This window comes from Anolis carolinensis, chromosome 2, assembly GCF_035594765.1.
Source record: "Anolis carolinensis isolate JA03-04 chromosome 2, rAnoCar3.1.pri, whole genome shotgun sequence".
Classification (NCBI taxonomy): Eukaryota; Metazoa; Chordata; class Lepidosauria; order Squamata; family Dactyloidae; genus Anolis; species Anolis carolinensis.
Genome location: NC_085842.1, coordinates 276,151,774 through 276,172,904, shown reverse-complemented (window position 1 = coordinate 276,172,904; position 21,131 = coordinate 276,151,774). Strand labels below are relative to the sequence as shown.

Sequence of the window (21,131 nt, the reverse complement as noted above, 5' to 3'; positions counted from 1 at the left end):
ATATTTCTCCACATGGTAAATGTTAAAGTTCCACATTTGGTTACATTGTGGATTTAAACCTAACAAACCAAAGAGTAAACTTTTAAAAGCTGTTGTTTTATTTCTGTGCCGGCAAATTTTGTTTGTGCCCTAGAATAGCAATAAAATGGTTGACTGTTTCAGGTGAACTACAATTTTATATTCTTTGCATATCCGCTGACATTTCACAGATAAAAAGCAGGACACATTTGGCCAAGCAACATTAGAGTGTAGCCAAGATCGCAAAAGTCCTTAATCTGGAAGGGCACACAACCTAGAAAATACTATAGTAGTTTGCTTTTGCTGTGCCTGTTGGGAAGGGTAACATTGTGCCCTCTCATCTCAGCTGAGTGAATGGTTTGCAATCTACTTTTGCACCTTGAATTCCCTTTACACCGATTTAAGTAAGCTGAGAATGGAAGGGGAAAGTCAAAGAAGGAGAGAGAGAGTGTGGGACATTTGTAGTTGAAAATGTGGGGTGACTAAAGTTCCACATAGCACTTAATAAGGTCTCATCCAAAAATGCCCTTCATTGTGATCCAAAATCTTATGTAATGTTTAATCACAAATAAGTCCCACCCAACAAAGGATTTTTACAATTTGATCAGCAATGCTGATTTCTATTTACATGTCCTGGCTGTATTATTATTATTTTTTTTGCTGATCTATATATATAAAAGAGTGATGGCATCAGGGCAGTGGACAAAACAACAAAACTACAGGCCCCCCAACCTTGAAATTTGACAACACAACCCATCATTCACGGCTCTAGGTTGATACAACAAAAAGAAAAGAAAAATAAAGTCCTAATTACAGGGAGAGCAATAATAGTTTTTATCCAATTGCTGCCAGTTTGAAGGCTAAGCTCCGCCCACTTGGTCTCCTAGCAACCCACTCAGCCCAGGTCACAGGCAGAGTTAGGCCTCACTTAGGCCTCTTCCACAGATTATCAGATTTGAACTGGATTATATGGCAGTGTAGACTCAAGGCCCTTCCACACAGCTATTTAGAATCTTATATTATCTGCTTTGAACTGGATTATCTTGACTCCACACTGCCATATAATCCACTTCAGTGTGCATACTAAACATAAAGACAGCCATACAACAGACCTTCAATACCACCACTACCTCAACAATTTCTCACCAACACCACCAGACAACGCCACAGCAACGCGTGGCTGGGTACAGCTAGTTATAAATAAATTATTAAAAAATACTCTGTTATTTCTGCCTTAAATAGTATATCTTCTTTGTCCCGGTTTCCCCATGGAGAGGTACATTATTGTGTGTGTATATGCCAACTATTCACTTGTCATTGTTATGTACCTTCCAGCTCACTCTCTGATCTTTGGTGAACCTATTATAGGGTTTTCTTCTCAAAATTTATGCAGAGATTTGCCATTGTCTTTCGATTAAGCTGAGAGAGTGTAACTTGCCAAAGATCACACAGTGGGCTTCCATGGCTTAGTGAAGACACAAAATCTGATCTTGATCTAAACCTACTACTACACTATTTTGCCTCATGAGGCTGATCATATATTTTCTAAAATAGTGGTTTGGGTATATGTGCACACCACAATTTTCTCTTCAATCTTTGTTAGATTCCAAAAGATAGGACACATATGGAGGTGTACAAATGAACAAGAGCTAGGCTATATGCTGTTGGTTAGCTGAAATAGCTGTGACGGCATAAGAGAAGACTGTGGCCTTACTAGGTTTAACATACTTTCACATCACAATCGGCTCTATTATGATCAAGGAGGCAGCCTGAAAAGGGGGATGGAAAGCTGGGGCTGATGGAAGAATTTTGTGGAGGAGTTGTAACAAGGAGTAAGTAAGTTTTTTTTTAAATGAAGCTAATTCACCAGACATGAAATTAGGAGGCTAAAAACATGGTGTGAGGGAGGCAGCAGATTTCTCAATTAAAAACAACATCTGCGTTTTTTGTCAGTAAGAATGGGAAATAACTTTGGTTGGTATTTGGTACTGCAGTTATGGATTTCTAACTTACAATTACTGATTTGTAACTAGTCTGTACTCAGTGTGATTGGGAAGCTACATAAATGCCACTCTAGTCCACCTTAAAAGCTCGCCACTTGATCCAGTAAGTTTCCAATTTGGGCACAAAGAGAATGATGTTTCCATGCCCTCCCACCAATGAGTGAATTAGTGACAGTCAGAATCAGGACCCCTGTTGCAAATTCTTTTCACTGGCAGGAAGAATAGAAATATCATCCTTCTTGCATTCTGATTGGAAGCTGAATGGCCCTCCTTTGACCTATCTGGAGGTTGGCTCTTAAGATGAGCTGAAGGCTAGGTTGAGCCGGGAGATGTTATATTTCCATAATTGAGAAGCTGATTTAGGATACCTGAGTGGGGAAAAAAATCCATTAATCAAAGTTCTAACAATTTTTATTATTGCATGACTCTACTTTCTCCGATTGTGGCATATTCTCATATACAGGCAGTCCCCAAGATACGAACAAGATAGGTTCTGTAGGTTTGTTCTTAAGTTGAATTTGTATGTGAGTTGGAACAAGTATCTTTCCAGTGTAACTTCAGCCGCACACACACACACACATGCACCTCTGTGGTGTTTGTTTTGTTGTCTGTGCCCCTATTTAGAAGATTTCACCTCACTTTCTATCCCTGTGATAGCTGGATCTTGAAAACATTGTCTTGTGGAAACAAGGATTGGTGATAGAGCTTCAGGGAGACACCTTTTCCCCGTGATATTGCTTTCAGAAGTTTCCCTTCTGAGGGATGGATTTGTCTCACTTCCTGTTCTCTCACCCCCTTCCTTAAGCATGAGTCATTTATAAGTTGGATGTTTGTAACTCAGGGACTGTCTGTAGTTCAAATAATTCAAGTTACCAAGTTAAATCCTTCCATAAGAATGCAACAGTTGTTGGCTCAGCCAGGTTTCATAGCAAAATTGAATTTTCTAATTTATTATGTATTTGTTGCATCTGCATCTTTTCTGCAGTGAGTCCATGGTGGTGTGTGTGACTCTCCCCTCCACTTTATCTCCACAGCTACCCTGTGAGGTCGGCCAGGCTGAGACAGAGTGACTGGCCCAAAGTCACCCACTGGACTCAGCATAGAGTCCAGAACTCTTGTCACGATGCTGCACTACTCTGACATTCCTTTTGTCCAGTGCTTTAATGTATACTAAAAAGATATTCTTGTACTCAAACTACACAGTCTCCCAAACGTTGATGCCTCAAACAGGAGTACTGAACAGTCAGAAAGGTATGTGCCACAGGATTATATAATCACAGTTGGAAGGGTCCCTAAAGGGCATTGTCCAGTTCCCTGCTGTGCATGAATACACAACTAAAACACTTCCTCAAAATAAATTGCTGTCTGAAGGCCTCCAAGGAGAAAAAGACCATCATACTTAACTGCCTAACTGCCGTTGCCATCAGAAGTTTTTCTCAGTGGAGAACTTCTGTTCATAGGATTTATTCTGTAAGGTATCCTGTTTTCTTCATCTTCCTTCACAAGCCATTTATCTTTATAGCTCTACAGTCCATTTCAGTTTGAAAGCAGAAGGCCTCTTCTTTATCCTGTCTGCTTCCCTCCTTCCTCTCTTCAGAGTGTGTAAGTCTAAAGGGACCCACACATGTCACAAATCTGTAAAACAGACATGGGCTTGTCAGAACCATAAGACTATTACACAAATAATGGTGTTTGGACACTTATATGTATGTGGACCTTTTGTTGCTGTATGGAAGTGAAGTTTAAAAGTTTGTTGCTTGGAACAAAAAACCCACATCCTTGTTCTGTACTTTTGAAGGATGTGGGGTCTAGGACACAGATCTTACAATTGTGAGAGATGCGGGAATGACTTTATCAGCCGTGCGGCGTTGAGATACCATTTTCAAGCCAAACATCTTGGGAAAGATGGCACTGAATTTTTAAGAAAGAACATTGTGCCAGAGAGTTTGTCACATCATGCAAAGGTAAGATACGGAGTGTGCTGGTTCCCTATTTCTTTGCTTAAGCCTGAGCAATCATTAATCATTATTAGTTTCACAGTCCAGTTACCAACTGGACATTGGGAGCATCAATGAGTCTGATTCTACAAAGAATGTAGGAATCAATCAGTTATCATTGGATATTGTAGCACAATCTAAGCACTGCCACTCTTTTTTCTACAGTAGTGTTTAGTTGTAGTAATAGTTGTGGTAATGCAGTGAGTCCTTGGTATCCGCTGTAGTCTGGTTCCAGGACACCTCCCCCCTCCCCCAGTGGATACCAGAACATGTAGATGCTCAAATCCCATTATATACAATGGTGTAATAAAATGGTATTCATTATATAAAGTGGCAAATTAAAAGGCCTTTTAAAAATTTGTGTTTGTGAATATTCTAAGCCATAAATGGTTAAATCCATGGATGCAAAATCAAGGTGCATGGTGGGTTGACTGTATTTTATTTTGAATAGTCTATTAATGCAGTGTAATAGTTGATTTGTTTAGTAATTAAGGCCTTGTGATGCGAAATGCGTGCAAATCACCAGACAACAGACCCGTGAAGAAACATCATCGAATTTGGGTACACTCCTTGGGTTGCATCCTGTTAGCATGTGCATAAGTATATCTTTTCTTTTAGAGAACGAGAGAGGAGTGAGCTATTCTCTGTCCATTTGTGCTATGCCTTGCTTAAACCTTTCCTGGCAGCTGAAAGGCTTTTAAAGGGGCTACTGCTGATTACCTATTTGTGAAGGCAGGAAATGAATCCAGATGATAAAGATGAGGCTAGTCCGGTGTCCAAGGGGGAAAAAAGGAGGATGTATGTCATTGTGGAGTGCACTATAATATGGTTGCCCCAAACCACATGCTTCTGATTTGTCTGAGTTCCCCATCCTCCTTGGGTTTGGAACAGGGAGAGAGCATAGAATGGGCAAAGTGTTAGATTCCACATGCTTGATGTGGGATCTTAGCTCCCTATCTCCTGTTGCCATTTTTGTCCCTTTTTAACACAATGTTGCTTTTGTTGTAACCCCTGCGGTGTCTCTAGTTTGCACACTAGCATCACACAATACAGTGATCACATGCCATCAATACCACACTGCACCTCACACATCTTGCATTTCCAACAGACTGACCATGAAATAACACAGATGGAAAACCTATGGTGTGGCTGGACTATGGCTCTTAAGAGGAAAACAAAATCTGGAACTGTGGGAGTATCTACATCGTGCAGAATGTGCAACAGGCAATTTGGGACAGTCCATGCTAGAGAAAACCATGAGAAACAAGAGCATCACTTCACTGCCAGCAAAAGAGGTAACATGTCTATTTTGAACATTGTTTTGAAGTTCTTCATTGTGGTCTTTGTGAAATCACACACATGGTGTTTCCTGCATCAGCGCAATCAGAGATGGAATCTTCTAGAAAGCTTAGATAGATTTTGGTGGTAGCCCCACCCATTCTCCCCATAGAGTATATAGCTAGGGGGAGGGGCTACTGCCTCAGTTCCTTTAGTCTGTTGCTTTGCAGCAGCTAGGGAATTTCTCTCTTGTACTTTGAGTAGCTTCTCTCTGGACTCTCTCTTGTGCTTGACTCGGACTTCCTCCCTACTACGTGTCACGACCCAGGCTGCAGAGCACCAATAACCATACACAGAGGCCAGAATCTAACTAATATCTTTATTGAAGGAATATATAAAGTTAATAAAAGCAAGTGTATGAAATAGTCCAGAAATAGACCTTTCAGGAAAGGTCAAAATTAGTCCAAAGAAACAATGTCCAATATGAAATATTAAGGTCCAAAGTTGTAATCCAATAACCGAAACACTCACTTTGCCAGGCAAAGTGAGGGGAGATGACAAGGTCTTTTAGTCCGTGAAACTTGAGCGAGGCTAGGAAGTAACTTGATTCTTGGGAAAACTAGGCTTGATTCAAGGCAACAAGGAAACAAGGAACAAGAACAAGATCCGTGGTAATTTCTTGGCAAAATCCGGGAAACAAGACGAGGCTGAGTCTTAGAAAGCAAGGCAGGATTCGTGGAGTAAACAAAGCTGGGAACGAAGGCTTGGCGACAGGAACGGAGGCTTGGAAGCGGAGTAGCTGTCCACACACGCTACTCCGGTTGCTGACGAATTGACTCCGCAAGATCCCTTTGTGGGTAAAACACCTAAATAGGGTCCCGTTTTCCCGCCCAAGAGCAGTTCTCTGGAGAACCAGAAACGAAAGCTATTTTCTGAGTCCAGATGCATGACTCCCTAAAGTTTCCCATGGGAAGCAGGCTTAATCAGCTGAATGCTTAGCAGCTATCCTAGCACTCCTGCGAGACGCCTGATCGACTCCTCTCTGTTGTTTACAAAAATCATGGCGAGAAAACGTAGGAGATTTAGGCTCAGGGCTTGTTTGACAGACTTCTGGAAGACAAATCTCTTGCAGGTGCAAGGTTTCCAAATCTGGCTGGGAAAGTTCCAATTCTGACTGAAACGGCGAAAAACCCAAGTTCTCCTCCTCATCTGGCACAACAGTGCCAGAAACGGGACTACATGGCCCATGACTCATCACACTATCCCCCTCCTCAAGCCCCCTCTCAAACTGGGGCTCTCTCCCCGAGGCGCGAGGCCGCGGCTTGGCGGGATAGGTCTGATGGAAGCGGCGGGTTAAATCGGGGGCATGGACTGTGGAAGCGTCTTCCCAAGAGCGTTCCTCGGGGCCAAAACCCACCCAGTCAATGAGATATTGTAGGCGGCGGCGGTGAAAGCGAGAATCCAAAATGTCCTGAACCTCGAACTCCTCCTCCCCATCCACCAAAACAGGAGGGGGGGCCGGCCGGTCTGTATCAGGGCGCACACCATCCGCCGGAAGGAGCAGGGAGCGATGGAACACTGGATGAATGCGCATAGAGCGTGGAAGTTGGAGTTTGAAAGTCACGGGGTTAAGTTGCGCCACCACTGGATAGGGACCAATGAAACGGGCATCTAACTTCCGGCAAGGGCGATGGGAGGGCAAAAAGCGAGTGGACAGAAGAACCCGGTCTCCTACCTTGATTTCGGGGCCCGGCTGGCGATGTTTGTCCGCGTGACGTTTATAGTCCTCCTTGGCTTGGTCTAGTTGCTGGAGCAAGAGTTGTTGCACCGCTGTGAGTTCCTGCAGCCAGTCCTCTGCTGCGGGAACTTCTGAGGTTTCAATGACAGGGGGAAAGAAACGTGGATGGAAGCCGTAGTTTGCAAAGAACGGGGTTTCTTTAGTAGAAGCCTGGACCCCATTGTTGTAGGCAAACTCTGACAGCGATAACAGGGAAGCCCAATTGTCCTGCTGGTAGTTCACATAACAGCGAAGGTATTGTTCCAAAGTGGCATTGGTGCGCTCAGTTTGCCCATCTGTTTGGGGATGATGAGCCGAAGATAAACGAGAGTCTATGCCCAATAGTTTTTGTAGTGCTTTCCAGAAACGAGAGGTGAATTGGGACCCACGGTCTGTGACCAAACTCTTGGGCAACCCATGCAATCTGAAAACATGTTGGAGGAATAGATCTGCAGTCTCTTTGGCCGTGGGAAGGCCATCACAGGGAATGAAATGGGCTAACTTGGTGAAAAGGTCCACCACCACTAGGATCGTGGTGAATCCACAGGAAGGTGGTAGATCAGTGATAAAATCCGCAGAGATTATTTCCCATGGGTGGGATGGGGTAGGGAGGGGATGCAGAAGCCCTGAGGGCTTTTCCCTTCTTGTCTTGGAGCGCTGGCATACTGGGCAGGTGTTGACATATTTTTCCACATCCTTGCGGATCTTGGGCCACCAGAAATCTCTTAGGATCAAATGCATGGTTTTAAATAGTCCGAAATGCCCTGCTGGCTTGCAGTCATGACACAGACGAAGTGCTTTTTCCCTGCCCGGTCCTGGGGGGATGTAAACATGATTTCTATAGCAAAGTAGCCCATCCTTAAGCGAAAAGGGAAAATGTAGTCCTTGGTGAAGTTGGTCCTGTGCCCAGGCATCTGCTTGCTGACTAGCCCTGATTTCCTGAGCACAAAGGGGCCCTGGAGTAGAGGGAGTTGATTCAATGGGAGTGGATTTGGTGTTTCCCACTGTGAGCGTGGCAAAGTTCTCGGGTTGTAGCAGCTGGGACTCCAAGGTCTCCTTGCGCCCTGCAGCGTATTCCGGTTTCCGTGACAGAGCATCTGCTTGCTTGGTCTGGGCTGGGGTTACATAATGAATTTGGAAGTTAAAACGTTCAAAGAATAAAGCCCAGCGTTGTTGCCTCTGATTTAGCTTGCGGGCAGTTCTTAGATGCTCTAGATTCCGATGATCAGTATGGACTTCAATGGGAAATTTGGCCCCTTCTAGCCAATGTCTCCAAGTTTCAAAGGCTGCCTTTATGGCCAATAGTTCCTTTTCCCAAATGGTGTAATTTCTCTCTGGTGCGGTCAATTGACGGGAATAAAAGGCACAAGGATGAAGATGATCTCCCACTGGTTGTAGGAGTACAGCCCCGATTGCCACATCAGAGGCGTCCGCCTGCACAACAAAAGGGGTTTCAGGATCTGGATGCTGAAGGATTGGCTGGGACGTGAATAATTTCTTTAGTTGCTGGAACCCTTTCTCTGCTTGATCTGTCCAGCGGAAAGGCTGTTTCCCACGGATGCAGCTGGTGATTGGGTCAGACCAGCGAGCAAAGTCTGGAATGAACTTGCGGTAGTAGTTCGCGAACCCCAAGAATCGTTGCACCTCTTTCTTGTTGGTTGGCGCCCGCCATTCCAATACTGCTGAAACCTTTGCCGGGTCCATGGAGAGCCCTAGTGGCGAGACGCGGTACCCCAGGAAATCTACCTCTTGTAGATCAAAAGCGCATTTTTCCAGCTTGGCATAAAGTCCATGATCCCGCAATCGTTGTAACACCATTCTGACGTGGTTCTCATGTTCTGATTGTGATCTAGAAAACACCAAAAAATCGTCCAGGTAGATGATCAAGAACCGATCTAGATAATCCTGAAAGATGTCATTGACAAAATGCTGGAACGTTGCGGGAGCTCCACATAAACCATAATTCATAACTCGGGACTCGAATAATCCGAATTTAGTCTGGAAGGCGGTCTTCCACTCGTCCCCTTCTCTGATGCGAACTAGATTATAAGCCCCCCGAAGATCCAGCTTGGTGTAGACCTTGGCTCCTCGAAGTCGGTCTAGTAGGTCCGAGATCAAGGGCAGGGGATAGCTGTTCCGCTTAGTGATATTGTTCAATGCTCTATAGTCCACCACCAAGCGTAAGTCCCCTGACTTCTTTTTCACAAACATCACTGGGGAAGCGGCTGGGGATTGAGAGGGTCTGATGAATCCCTTGCGAAGGTTTGACTCTATGAACTCCCTGAGAGCTTCTTGCTCCGGTTCAGTCAGGGAGTAGAGATGTCCTCGCGGGATCGGGGCCCCCTCCACCAAGTCAATGGCACAGTCATAAGGTCTATGTGGGGGTAATCTCTCGGCTTCTTTTTCATTGAATACATCCCAATATTCTGAGTACTTCTTGGGCAAGGTGATAATGGGTTCAGTGTCTGTGGCATGGCAGACCTTGGCTACAAGGCAATGGTTTTGACAATATTTTGAAGCAAACTGCAGTTCTCTGTTGGACCAGGAGATGCTTGGGTCGTGAAGTGTCAGCCATGGAATTCCCAAAATCACAGGGAAATGGGGAACCTCAGTAACAAAGAAGGAAATCTCTTCCATATGTTCCCTTATCCACATTCTGGTGGGTTCCGACCACTGGCTTACGGGACCCGTCTTGAGGGGGCGGCCATCGATGGCTTGCACCACACGGGCGTTCTTGAAGTCATGATATTGTAATCCCAGAGAGTCGGCATACTCTCTATCAATGAAATTGTTTGTGGCTCCTGAGTCTATCATGGCATGGACCATGACGGGCCCTTTTTTTGCTGACCACAAGGTGACCACTAGAAGAAATAGGACCCCGGTTGGCGGCTCTTGAGTGGGTTTTTTGACCGGGTTGGCGAGCCTCTCTACGCCCGGTCGCTGGCTTCCCCCGCTTCCGCAGTACCAACAGAGATTTAGGCGTTGGCGGCGGGCCTTCTCGGCGGCATCTAATCTGGGACGCACATTGCCCAACTGCATCGGCACCTCCTCGCTCCCTCTGGGGTATGGGGTGGTGGCGGGGGTCTCCATACTGGACGCGGCTGGACGCCGGTGGGAGCGGGAGGTTTCACCCCAGCTCTACCGCTCTGGCCTCGGACCCATTGTTTTCTGTTGGCAAGCATGACTTCAGCTCGTAAACATTGATCAATGAGTGCTTCAAGAGAGTGGGGAGGATCCACCTTGGAGATTTCTTCCAGCATCTCAATGTTGAGACCCTCCCGAAATTGTCCTCTGAGGGCTACATCGTTCCAGCCGGTGTTGTGGGCCAGCACTCGGAACTCGGCTATGTACTGGGACAAGGGTCTGTCCCCTTGGGAGAGGCGCCGGAGTTTGTGGCCGGCTGCCTCCAAATTGTCCTCGATTCCCCAGGTTGCCTTAAGGTGGTCCAAGAAATGTTGCGCTGACCTTAGATGTGGGGAGACTTGGTCGAACAGTGCCGTCGCCCAGTTGGCCACTGGCCCGTCCAAGAGACTGTAAATCCACGCCACCTTGATGTCTTCTTGGGGAAACTCGGCAGCACGGGCCTCTAGATAAGCCTGGCATTGGCGACGGAAAACATGAACCTTAGAAGCTTCTCCAGAAAACTTGGTTGGCAACGCCATGGCCGGGAGACGGATTCCGCGCTCCTTCAAACCCCTTATTTCCCCATCCTGCGCATTGAGCTTGTCACGGATGCGGTCCACTTCGTCCTTGTCGATGGTGTAGCTAAGTGGCTGGCCACCCGGCACGGTTCCGGTAGACATACTGGCCTAGGTTAATTGGTGCTTAGGGTGGCGGAGTCAAACTGTCACGACCCAGGCTGCAGAGCACCAATAACCATACACAGAGGCCAGAATCTAACTAATATCTTTATTGAAGGAATATATAAAGTTAATAAAAGCAAGTGTATGAAATAGTCCAGAAATAGACCTTTCAGGAAAGGTCAAAATTAGTCCAAAGAAACAATGTCCAATATGAAATATTAAGGTCCAAAGTTGTAATCCAATAACCGAAACACTCACTTTGCCAGGCAAAGTGAGGGGAGATGACAAGGTCTTTTAGTCCGTGAAACTTGAGCGAGGCTAGGAAGTAACTTGATTCTTGGGAAAACGAGGCTTGATTCAAGGCAACAAGGAAACAAGGAACAAGAACAAGATCCGTGGTAATTTCTTGGCAAAATCCGGGAAACAAGACGAGGCTGAGTCTTAGAAAGCAAGGCAGGATTCGTGGAGTAAACAAAGCTGGGAACGAAGGCTTGGCGACAGGAACGGAGGCTTGGAAGCGGAGTAGCTGTCCACACACGCTACTCCGGTTGCTGACGAATTGACTCCGCAAGATCCCTTTGTGGGTAAAACACCTAAATAGGGTCCCGTTTTCCCGCCCAAGAGCAGTTCTCTGGAGAACCAGAAACGAAAGCTATTTTCTGAGTCCAGATGCATGACTCACTAAAGTTTCCCATGGGAAGCAGGCTTAATCAGCTGAATGCTTAGCAGCTATCCTAGCACTCCTGCGAGACGCCTGATCGACTCCTCTCTGTTGTTTACAAAAATCATGGCGAGAAAACGTAGGAGATTTAGGCTCAGGGCTTGTTTGACAGACTTCTGGAAGACAAATCTCTTGCAGGTGCAAGGTTTCCAAATCTGGCTGGGAAAGTTCCAATTCTGACTGAAACGGCGAAAAACCCAAGTTCTCCTCCTCATCTGGCACAACAGTGCCAAAAACGGGACTACATGGCCCATGACTCATCACACTACGTGATTTTCTTAGTTCCTGACCTGGACTATGTTTGACTATTCTATCTTGTGATGCCCCTGATCTGGACTGTTTTTTTACCTTTCTGATCTGATCTGGTAATTGCTTCTACAACATTTTTTAAAAGGTGTGCCTCATGTGGGGGCGATGGGGGGGGGGAGGCTGCTCGATACTAATGGGCATGCTACATACTTGTGCCCAGGGGATGGCCACGCAATGCAAACCTTCCCTGTCTGCCTTACTACAGACATGTTGCTGCAACCTGAAACTGATTTTTTTCTTTCTCCAGCTTTCCTTCACCATCCACCCAATGCTTAGGCTGCTCAAAAATCTTCCAGCCAGCCAGAAAATGGGGAGGAAAGGGAAGCTGGATGAGCAAGACTTTTCAAAAAGGAGCTTCCCTGTTAGAGGCTTTATAGACTGTACATTCTATGTACAAGAAAAATGTAATTTACCCTTTCTTTCTTTCTTTCTTTCTTTCTTTCTTTCTTTCTTTCTTTCTTTCTTTCTTTCTTTCTTTCTTTCTTTCTTTCTTTCTTTCTTTCTTTCTTTCTAGCACAAATGTCCATTGGATTTAAACCTGAAAGCATCTTAGAATATAAAACACCAATGGAAATCAATAATTTTATGGAAGCAAATCTCCGACCCACCCAAGGCCCTGTAAGATTAGGCTGTGCATCAGAAGTTGAAGGAATTATTGGCTCAATCAAAGAAGAGTTTCCATTGCCAATAACTTGCATCATTAAGGTATAGATGATCCCATGCCCCACTTGAAAATTATCATCACAGTATGTTCTTTTTTCACTAAAGGAAGAGGGCTGGCATTCCATATTTAATTACTTTTCCATATGTGTGTGTATATATGCATTAAATGCTCATTAGTTCCCTATGGTGCAGAGATCCTGTTTTATGAACGCTCAAAGTGCAATATTTTATTTGGGGGGAAATTCACCTCTTTCTGTTAGAGAAAGAGGCTCCATTTTGTTAGTAAAAATCCAAATGGAGTCCCTCTATCACTGTAAATATAATAATTTTCCAGTTGCTAGCATATCTGACTTTAATTGAACCCCCTGAAAAGGCACATCATAGAGATCAAGAATGTCTTCTTCCCACTGAAATCCTTGACTTTCTTCCTTTTTTATTTGGATCTGTTAGTCTCGGGGGGCTGGGGGTCAAATTAAATTTAACATCTTTAAAAAAGAGTAGTGGAAGGTAGTGGAATCTATAATATGAACCTTGTATAGCAGGGGATAAATTTGTGTACTTGGTGTGAACATGCAGAATTATGGATAGTAGTGAACCCTATTGAAATGAAGGACTTCTGGCCCAAGAATACCACAGAATCTTGCTGGAGAACCTAGAAAAGGCCTAGGAAATACGTATTTTATCAGATGTGGATTTTATTTATTTATTTCGTGTCAAAAGCATTGCATAACAAATACATTTTAAAAATGATGAAAAAAAATAGAGGAAATCACAAAACAACTAAATAGTTTTAGACCAAAATCGGGCAACAGCAAGTGCATTGTCCGTAGCTTTAAGCAACTCCTCCTCTGTACATGAGGTAGGACATTGTGGGCAAGCATACATATGCGGAGTTGTTTGTTCTGCTCCACAGTCACACAAGGTGGAGGATTCCTCCAGGTAGTGCCACCTTGCCAAGTTGTCTTTAGATCTGCCCACTCCACTTCTGAGTCTGTTCAGGGACTTCCAAGTTGCCCATTCTTGGTTTGCCCCGGGAGGAAGACCCTCATGGGGGGGGCATCCAGTTGGAATTGCCAGGTTTAGCCAGGGGGACACGGAAAGAGCCTCCTCGAAGATTGAGTAAATTTCAGTCGGGCGTCCCCTGGGCAACGTTTCTTGTAAGCGGCCAATCTTTCCACCCCCAAAAGCATTGGATGAATGGATGAATACCAAAGGTCTTTATCAAGACCATTGCTAACGATTATCAGATGTGGATAAATGAAACTGTGGATATGGGGATTGTATTGTATTTTTCATAACATGTGATCCTCAGTTTTGCAATATTCACATGAATGTGTCCCTCCAGTACAAGGGGCAGGCTTTAGATCACTTCCACTACTTGAGGTTCTACTGTAGGGTATTGTAAATAGGCCAAGTAACATTAGGAAGCAGTCATTGTTTTTTGTATTATTCTATGTAACAGGGTGGCTCATACATAAAAGGAACAGACATACAAGAGTGGTCTGACGTGGACATGATTCTTTTTAGCAGTGCCTTTAGAGATTTAGAGGATTGCCAAAAGAAAATTACAGAGATACTAGAAGAATTAGGAAGAAAACTGATGAAATCTTCATGGGCCAACAGGTTTGTATTCAAACTTGTGTTCAGTATTACGGGCTTCTGCCTCCATTTCCTCCTGACATTTATTTTCTCTTTATAAAGAAATTCCATAAAATGCTCTTGTTACATCTCAATTAGATTACTGCAACACACTCTACATAGGGCTGCCTTTGAAGACTGTTCAGAAACTTCAAGAAGTCCAACGGGCTGCAACCAGGCTGCTCACTGGAGCAGCATATAGGGAACATACAACTCCTCTGCTGTGTCAGCTCCACTGGCTGCCAATTTGCTACTGAGCACAATTCAAAGTGCTGGTTTTAGCCTATAAAGCCCTAAACAGTTTTGGCCTAGCTTACCTGTCTGAATGCATCTCCCCCTATGCATCTTGGAAGTTAAGATCTTCTGGGGAGCCCCTGCTGTCAGTCCCACCTTCTTCACAGGTGCAGCTGATGAGGACGAGGGACAGGACCTTCTCAGTGGTAGCCCCTCAGCTGTGGAACTCCCTTCCCGGTGAAATTAAAATTAGAAATTAGATTCCATCCTTTAGAAAACAAATTAAAACCTGGCTATGGAACCAAGTGTTTGGAGAATAGCACAGGGCTATATACAGCTATGAAGTGAATAGCAATGAGATTGACACAGCTTCTGGATTATGATTTTTAGTCTATGTCTAATCTTTTAACAGCTTAATTTTGTATTTATATGTTAGTGTTTTATGATTTTCATGATTTAATGCACAATGTATATTGTATATTGTTTGTCTTAAGTTAATGTGGCATTAAATTATTGCCAATTTGGAAACCGCCCTGAGTCGCCTTCGGGGTTGAGATAGAGTGGCGGCGGCGGCGGCGGGAGGCCAGTGTCAGGAGCAACTTGAGAAACTGCAAGTTGCTTCTGGTGTGAGAGAATTGGCTGTCTGCAAGGATATTGCTTAGGGGACACCCTGCAAGAGGTTTTTCTCGTGTCCCTGCATGGGAAGCTGGAGCTGTCAGACGGGAGCTCACTTCTCTCCCTGGATCCAAACTACTGATCTTTTGGTCAGCAGTCCTGCCGGCACAAGGGTTTAACCCATTGTGCCACCAGAGGCTCCTATAGAGCAGGGTAAAAATGCAGTCAATAAATAAATAAACTCATTGTGTTATCCAATTCTTCCTTTTGTAGGCTAATTTTGCAGAAAAGGACCCCATTTTCATTAAAATTCTATTTCAAGTGTTATAAAGATCAACATGGCCATTCACTTGATATTATGCTTTGTTATGATATACTTTGGTTTGCAGTATTTCCAGGTAAGAACTTACTTTTATTTTGAAGGCAGTTCCACTTCTATTCCCACACCTCACTCTATATTCCTGTAGTACTCGTTTTTTGCAATTGATAGCAACAATATTATTTTCCATTGGCTCACAATTTGTTGAATTTGGTTTTAGTTAAGATGCGAAGATAATATAGGTCAAGGCAGTGGCATTAGTCTTATCTCTTGCTTGGTGTTAACAGGTTTAAAAGAGAGCTTTTACCGCCAGCTCTACCTCTGCAGTGACAATGATAAAGTCCAGCTGTACACAATGGCTCTGTTGAAATACCAGGTTGAATTTGTCAAGGTATCCACAGAGAGGGTGAAGGGTCTTATACGTTTAATAAAGTACTGGTTCAAAACTTCCTTTGCAAAACCAACAGAGGAAAATAAGTAAGTTGCTAGTATACACATACCGTGTTTAATTTCCCTTTATAGTACCAGATCATTGTGTTTTCCCAAGCTACAACTATATGGAGACTTATGTATTTCAGAATCCTCTAGCCAATACTGCCACTCATCCTGGGATTCTGAGAGCTGTAGTTCAAAAAAAGTATCTTCCCAAGATAGAGCTCTATGCAATCACCAATTTGTGAAAATGGAGAGCACAAATAACTGATGTGAAGCAATACTTAATATGTCTTCATAGAGATATTCCTAGTTAGTATTGGAAGCCTCCCCGTAACTAACAAATGAAATGAGATACCACAATTGAATTTTGCTGCTGGTCTTCAACATTGATTTGATTTACAAGGTTTGATTCTAACCATTCCTTAAGGCAGCTCATTCTATGAAAGTAAGTCTGGTGCATGTTTGTGTTCAGGTTTCGCAGACTCCCTTCTTCCTATGCAGTGGAGCTCATCACAATCCATGTATGGGAGCTAGCTGGGAAACCCATCTTTTTCAGTTTTGTACAGGGGATGCGAGCTGTACTCAAGCTTCTGGTTCAGTATCAGGATATATGCAGTGTATGGCATAAGCATTACAGGCCAAAGTTTACAGTTTTCCAAAAGGTGTTTTTGAAGCAAACCAGGTAAGGGAGCTTCAGAAGGTTCCTTGAATATTGCCAGAGATATTAAATGATACCATCAGAATTGTTGATTGTTTGCTATGAGGATGATTAAATGAAAGATACATGAAGAGGTTTTCATGGAAACATTTTGAAGTTTTGGGCCATAGTGAAAGACACCTCAAATTCTAAGAAATGGCACTGGATCAGGAATACAGTTGGAGAAAAACATAATTATTCTAGGAATTATCCCAGAACAAAATAATTATTCCGAATCCCTGTCCTTGGAAAGTGTTCCCTCAGGGCCTTAATGGAGAACCAAAACTTTTTTTATTCTAATATTATCTTTATTGACTTTATACAGTGTTTTTGTCATTATGGTTATATGGACAAGACTTATGTTATCTATTTGCCAATAACTGCTGTGTAAATACTAGCTATGAAAAAAATGATTTTGAAAACTTTAAATCAGGAGCGGGAATTGTGCAGCCCATGGGCTACATTTGGCCATTTGCAGGAGTTTTGGAGATCCACACCAACCCATCCAGAACCCAGAAAGCCTTGAAAAAAAAACCCTAAATAAAATACTGTAATTCTAAAATGTTTAAAACACTCTTTGCAGGGCAGTATGGTGCTCTTTTGGGAGGCTCTCCATCCTACTGCAGCATACCTAAGGTACAAGGAACAGACCCAGGCCTGTCCCATGGATAAAAAGATCATACTCACTTTGGAACTGTCTTGATCCTGACACATGATGTATGACCTCTTTAGCAGTGAAAACAAAGCTTTTTAAAGCCTGTAATGCAATATATTAAAATTCTCTTCTTGCTCTGCAGTTTATAGGAAAATCAGTTCTGTTGCAATGGTTTGCTACATGCAGAGCCGGTCCAACAATGAGGCGAAGTAAGCGGTTGCTTCGGGTGCCGAACATACGGGGGCACAGTCGAGACTGCTTTTTCTGTTGATTTGTTGTAAAACATGTTTTGGTGCTTAATTTGTAAAATCTTAATGTAATTTGATGTTTAATAGGCTTTTACTTAATCCCTCCTTATTATCCAACATTTTAGCTTATCCAACACTTTTATTTTTCAGTGATTGTTTTTTTTGGGGGGGGGGCGCCAAAATTCTGTTCGCCTACACTTGAAAAATACATAGTGCCGGCTCTGGCTACATGCATATAATCTAGACCAGGATAGCTCCAGGAGAAAGTGGTCGGACTTGCTGGGTGGCAGGCATCATAATTTTCTTCCCTTGATTGTCTCCTGTCTTGCTACACCTTTACTTCCATCCCCATCTTCCATGGTCACATTTGCAAGCCTGAGCCTATTTCTCAACCTCTATCTTTCTGTGTTGGAGAAAGAGCAGTGTTGATCTGGATTGGGGTGTCTGCTAGGTGTGATGTTAATGGGGTGAATTCGTGGCAGCACTGGGGCTAATTCATCTGGATTGTAGCTAGATAGTTTTGGTGGTCATAGGGTGACCACAAGGTCAAAATTAAGGTAGAGCCATATCGAAGGAAAAGTATCCTCAATTTTAGAAGTTGTGGAGTTTATGTTTTTCAGGAATTTGAAAGGAAAGGAGATCAAGCAGATTCGGAGTGTTCTGCTTTAATATCAGTTTAACTAAAATGAATAATCTAATAACAAAAATGATCTGAAACATAAGGGAAGGGTTTAAAATGAATAGTTTTCACTTGAAGTTTATTATTGACCTCGCCACATGGGGCTAAAATCGGCTGCATGTGTTGATCTAGTCCCGGTCACTCATGGAGCCAACCGGTTCCCATCAGATGCCGTTGTGCTGGCTCCATGGGTGGAGGAGGGCAGAACCAGCATTGCCATTTACTATAATGAGAGGAAGCAGCATGCACCACGCTTCCCCCCATGGAATCAACAGCTGCAAGAGGTGGGCGATGCGGGGCAAGGGGCGGCAGCTTCCCCACGCCATGTGGCAAAGTGAAGCGAGGTGAACCTTTTTCAGTGGCAGTATGATGAGGCCACAAGTAATTTTCTGTTATTGCTTAGTGATGGATGTTCAGAGATTTGTTAATATATATTAACAGTATAGTACAATATAGTAATATATAATGTTGTGCTATGCTAATACTATAATATATTGTATGTACATATAATCTGTAAGGCACTCTGAGTCCCCTTCAGGGTGAAAAGGGTGGGATATAAATGTAGTAAATAAATAAATATTTATTTATTATCCTCCTGTTATCAGATATATTTTATTATATGCAATGACTGGGTGGACTTTCCTAAACTATTGCAAAGGATTAAGGGAGTGTTTGCTTCACAATCGGATTGTTCAGTGCAAATGTTATTAAATAAACCACCATCTTCATTTCATGTTATTAAATAAACCACCATCTTCATTTCATTAATGCTTCCATTCCTGAATCCTATAAAAATAGGTTATATCTACATCTTCCAGCTTTGAGGAACTCTGTCTCAGTTCCGCTTGCACACTGGTGGAAACAGGAGCAACCTCTATTTCTTGTCTAAAGCTCTTTCTTGCTCCTCAGATGCACAAGGGCAACTCGAATGCAACCAGAAGGTCAGAACTGTGCCCAAGCTATGTCTGCAGACATCCTGTTCCCTTTGTGTGCTTGCTGCAAGGCGTATTCAATATCTCCCCAAATACTTGCACAGATATAAGCGAAGGTTTACACCAGATTATGATACCAAGAGGCAGTGCTAGATTTAGAACAAATGAGGCCCTGTGCTAGTTTAGTTATGAGGCCCCTTACATGGACTCTGAAGGAAATAGGCCCAGTAGGCATACACTCTGCCTTCTTTATGGCTCACTCCCATATGTCTGGAATCACTCCAAAACAGAATGCCTTCAAATTTAGAATTGCACCACACAAGCAAAGTCCATCATAAAAAATGTATTTTGGCAGGAAGATGCTCCCCCCCTCCCATCCCTGGGCCATGTGCTTAAGCACACCAAGCACAATGATAATCTGGCAGTGCAAAACAGGTGTCTCTATATCTTAGTACTTGCTCTTCTCTTTCTCTTCATCAGGCCATTTATCCTGGATCCGGTTAACCCAACTTTTAATGTGTGCGACAGCAGCAATGCCTGGGATGAAGTTGCTTATGTGGCCAAACAAAGTCTCCGTAAGCCGCTCTTCAAGGGAATGCAAGCAAAGGAGCCATGGCTTTTTACAAATAACTGGTGAAACCGGGTCTGTAACAGCTTCATTCATCTTCATGTAAACAAGAAAAAGATATATGCAGGTTTTCCTAGAATTAGTCATGTTGTATAACAAGCATTTTCCCCAGGAGGAATATCATATTGGTCATTTTGCAAATGCAGGAGGTGGGCGTAATGTTCCAATGATTTCACTAATCATAACTAACCTTGCTTTGAATAATGAAGAAAAATACACAGCTTTTGCTAATTCCAAAGAAATTTCACTTTTCTTATCTGAAACAAAGGGACTCATTTTCTATAGACAATTCAGTCAACTTTATTTTGATTATACAATAACAGTTGCCTTCACTATTCAATGATTGCATTTGTTCTTAAAGAAGTTGGAATCCTAAACTATAATTTTAAAAAAAAATCCTAAAATCTCTCCTGGTCATACAGATTTTCAGATTGTGTAATGGCAGCTTTGAGTATTTTCCATGTAATGTAGGAGGAACCTCTCCACCCTTGCTGTGAACTTGCATATGATGTCCCTGCTGCTCAACAGCCTCAGCTTGAGACTTTGCACATTACACAGATTTTAACAATCCAAAATTAGCCCATTGCAGCCTGATCAAGCCACCTTGCCCTAACGGTAGCCACTCAGAGCTAGACTCATGTGATCATCATTTGAGGAAACAGCACTATGATCACTGTACAGCTGACTGAGTGCTAAACTTAGGATTTCCTTTTTTTCTTTGTAGAACCGCAGCTCTTGTCCAGCTTTCCTGGTCTCTTCCAGTTCTCGAAGTGCCACTTGCAGCTCTCGTGAAATAATGCCTGGAGAGTCTTGTTCCTTCATAAGCCAGTCCAGAGCCATGTGACTTCGCATCCTTTCATCCAAGCTGTACTGAGAATAATAGGAAATCACCTCCTGTTACCCACCCACCCCAACATTAAGAGTTAGTAACAAATATGTCATTGTTTCTAAAATCTAACACATTGCCAAATGCTGGGTCAAGTCCATAATTTTTACCTGATAGTGTTGACTTTTCAGAACAGATATGTGCAGTATTTTGGACCATGACATCCAGAGTAGAAACATTATAAACTAAAGTAAAGAGCAGTTAATTTATATCAGGGTAGAAATTCCATGGCCAATGGGCCACAGTTGGCCTGGGGTGGAGGGCTGTGTAACTTCTGCAACTACTCCAGGGATTAGAAAGCTCTTATCACAATTTTAAAAAGCACTGCTCTTCCGAAAAGCCTAATTATTGGGTAATACATATTTTACCCATAACATCATGTTTTCTCCCATAACACTTTTAACAAAATCATCTCTCCAGGAATCTCCAGATTCTCCAGGCAATTCTATGGTATACATTCCCTGGAAATTACCATAGAGTCACCTTGGAGGATCTAGCAAATTTCTTCTCTGGGAGCAGAAGAAAGATAATTTAATAACATTTGCCTGTATCCATGGTTTCAGGTAACTGCATTCCAGTTGGAAATGTAACCCCTG

The 21,131-nt window shown here is 43.3% G+C and overlaps 2 protein-coding genes across 3 annotated transcripts in view; one reads left to right on the top strand and one right to left on the bottom strand.

Moving 5' to 3' along the window:
- The first annotated feature begins 1,743 nt into the window (after positions 1-1,743).
- On the top strand, positions 1,744-20,514 carry LOC107982366 (2'-5'-oligoadenylate synthase 1). Of its 2 annotated transcripts, none has more exons than XM_062972238.1 (10): positions 1,744-1,850; positions 3,056-3,272; positions 3,820-3,985; positions 5,127-5,313; positions 12,421-12,611; positions 14,032-14,192; positions 15,330-15,454; positions 15,663-15,852; positions 19,502-19,664; positions 20,374-20,514. In XM_062972238.1, the coding sequence occupies exons 3-9, from the start codon at positions 3,821-3,823 to the stop codon at positions 19,656-19,658; spliced, it is 1,176 nt and encodes a 391-aa protein (XP_062828308.1). In that variant the 5' UTR covers positions 1,744-1,850; positions 3,056-3,272; position 3,820; the 3' UTR covers positions 19,659-19,664; positions 20,374-20,514. The 2 variants fall into 2 exon arrangements, with proteins under 2 accessions (XP_062828308.1, XP_062828309.1); XM_062972239.1 differs by having other exon boundaries at positions 1,774-1,854.
- lix1 (limb and CNS expressed 1) overlaps positions 19,925-21,131 on the bottom strand; it is a 47,547-nt gene continuing 46,340 nt past the window's right edge. The window contains exon 6 of the mRNA XM_003216375.4: positions 19,925-20,543. Coding sequence (XP_003216423.2) covers positions 20,259-20,543 — 285 coding nt within the window. The 3' untranslated portion in view covers positions 19,925-20,258. The remainder of the gene's footprint in view (positions 20,544-21,131) is intronic.

Bases quoted from the DNA above. Each gene is read 5' to 3' on its own strand.
- LOC107982366 (XM_062972238.1), top strand. From the start codon at position 3,821: ATGTGGGGTCTAGGACACAGATCTTACAATTGTGAGAGATGCGGGAAT. The intron at 12,612-14,031 runs GTATAGATGATC...TCTATGTAACAG, and splicing joins CAATAACTTGCATCATTAAG to GGTGGCTCATACATAAAAGG. The intron at 15,853-19,501 runs GTAAGTTGCTAG...TCTCTTCATCAG, and splicing joins AAACCAACAGAGGAAAATAA to GCCATTTATCCTGGATCCGG.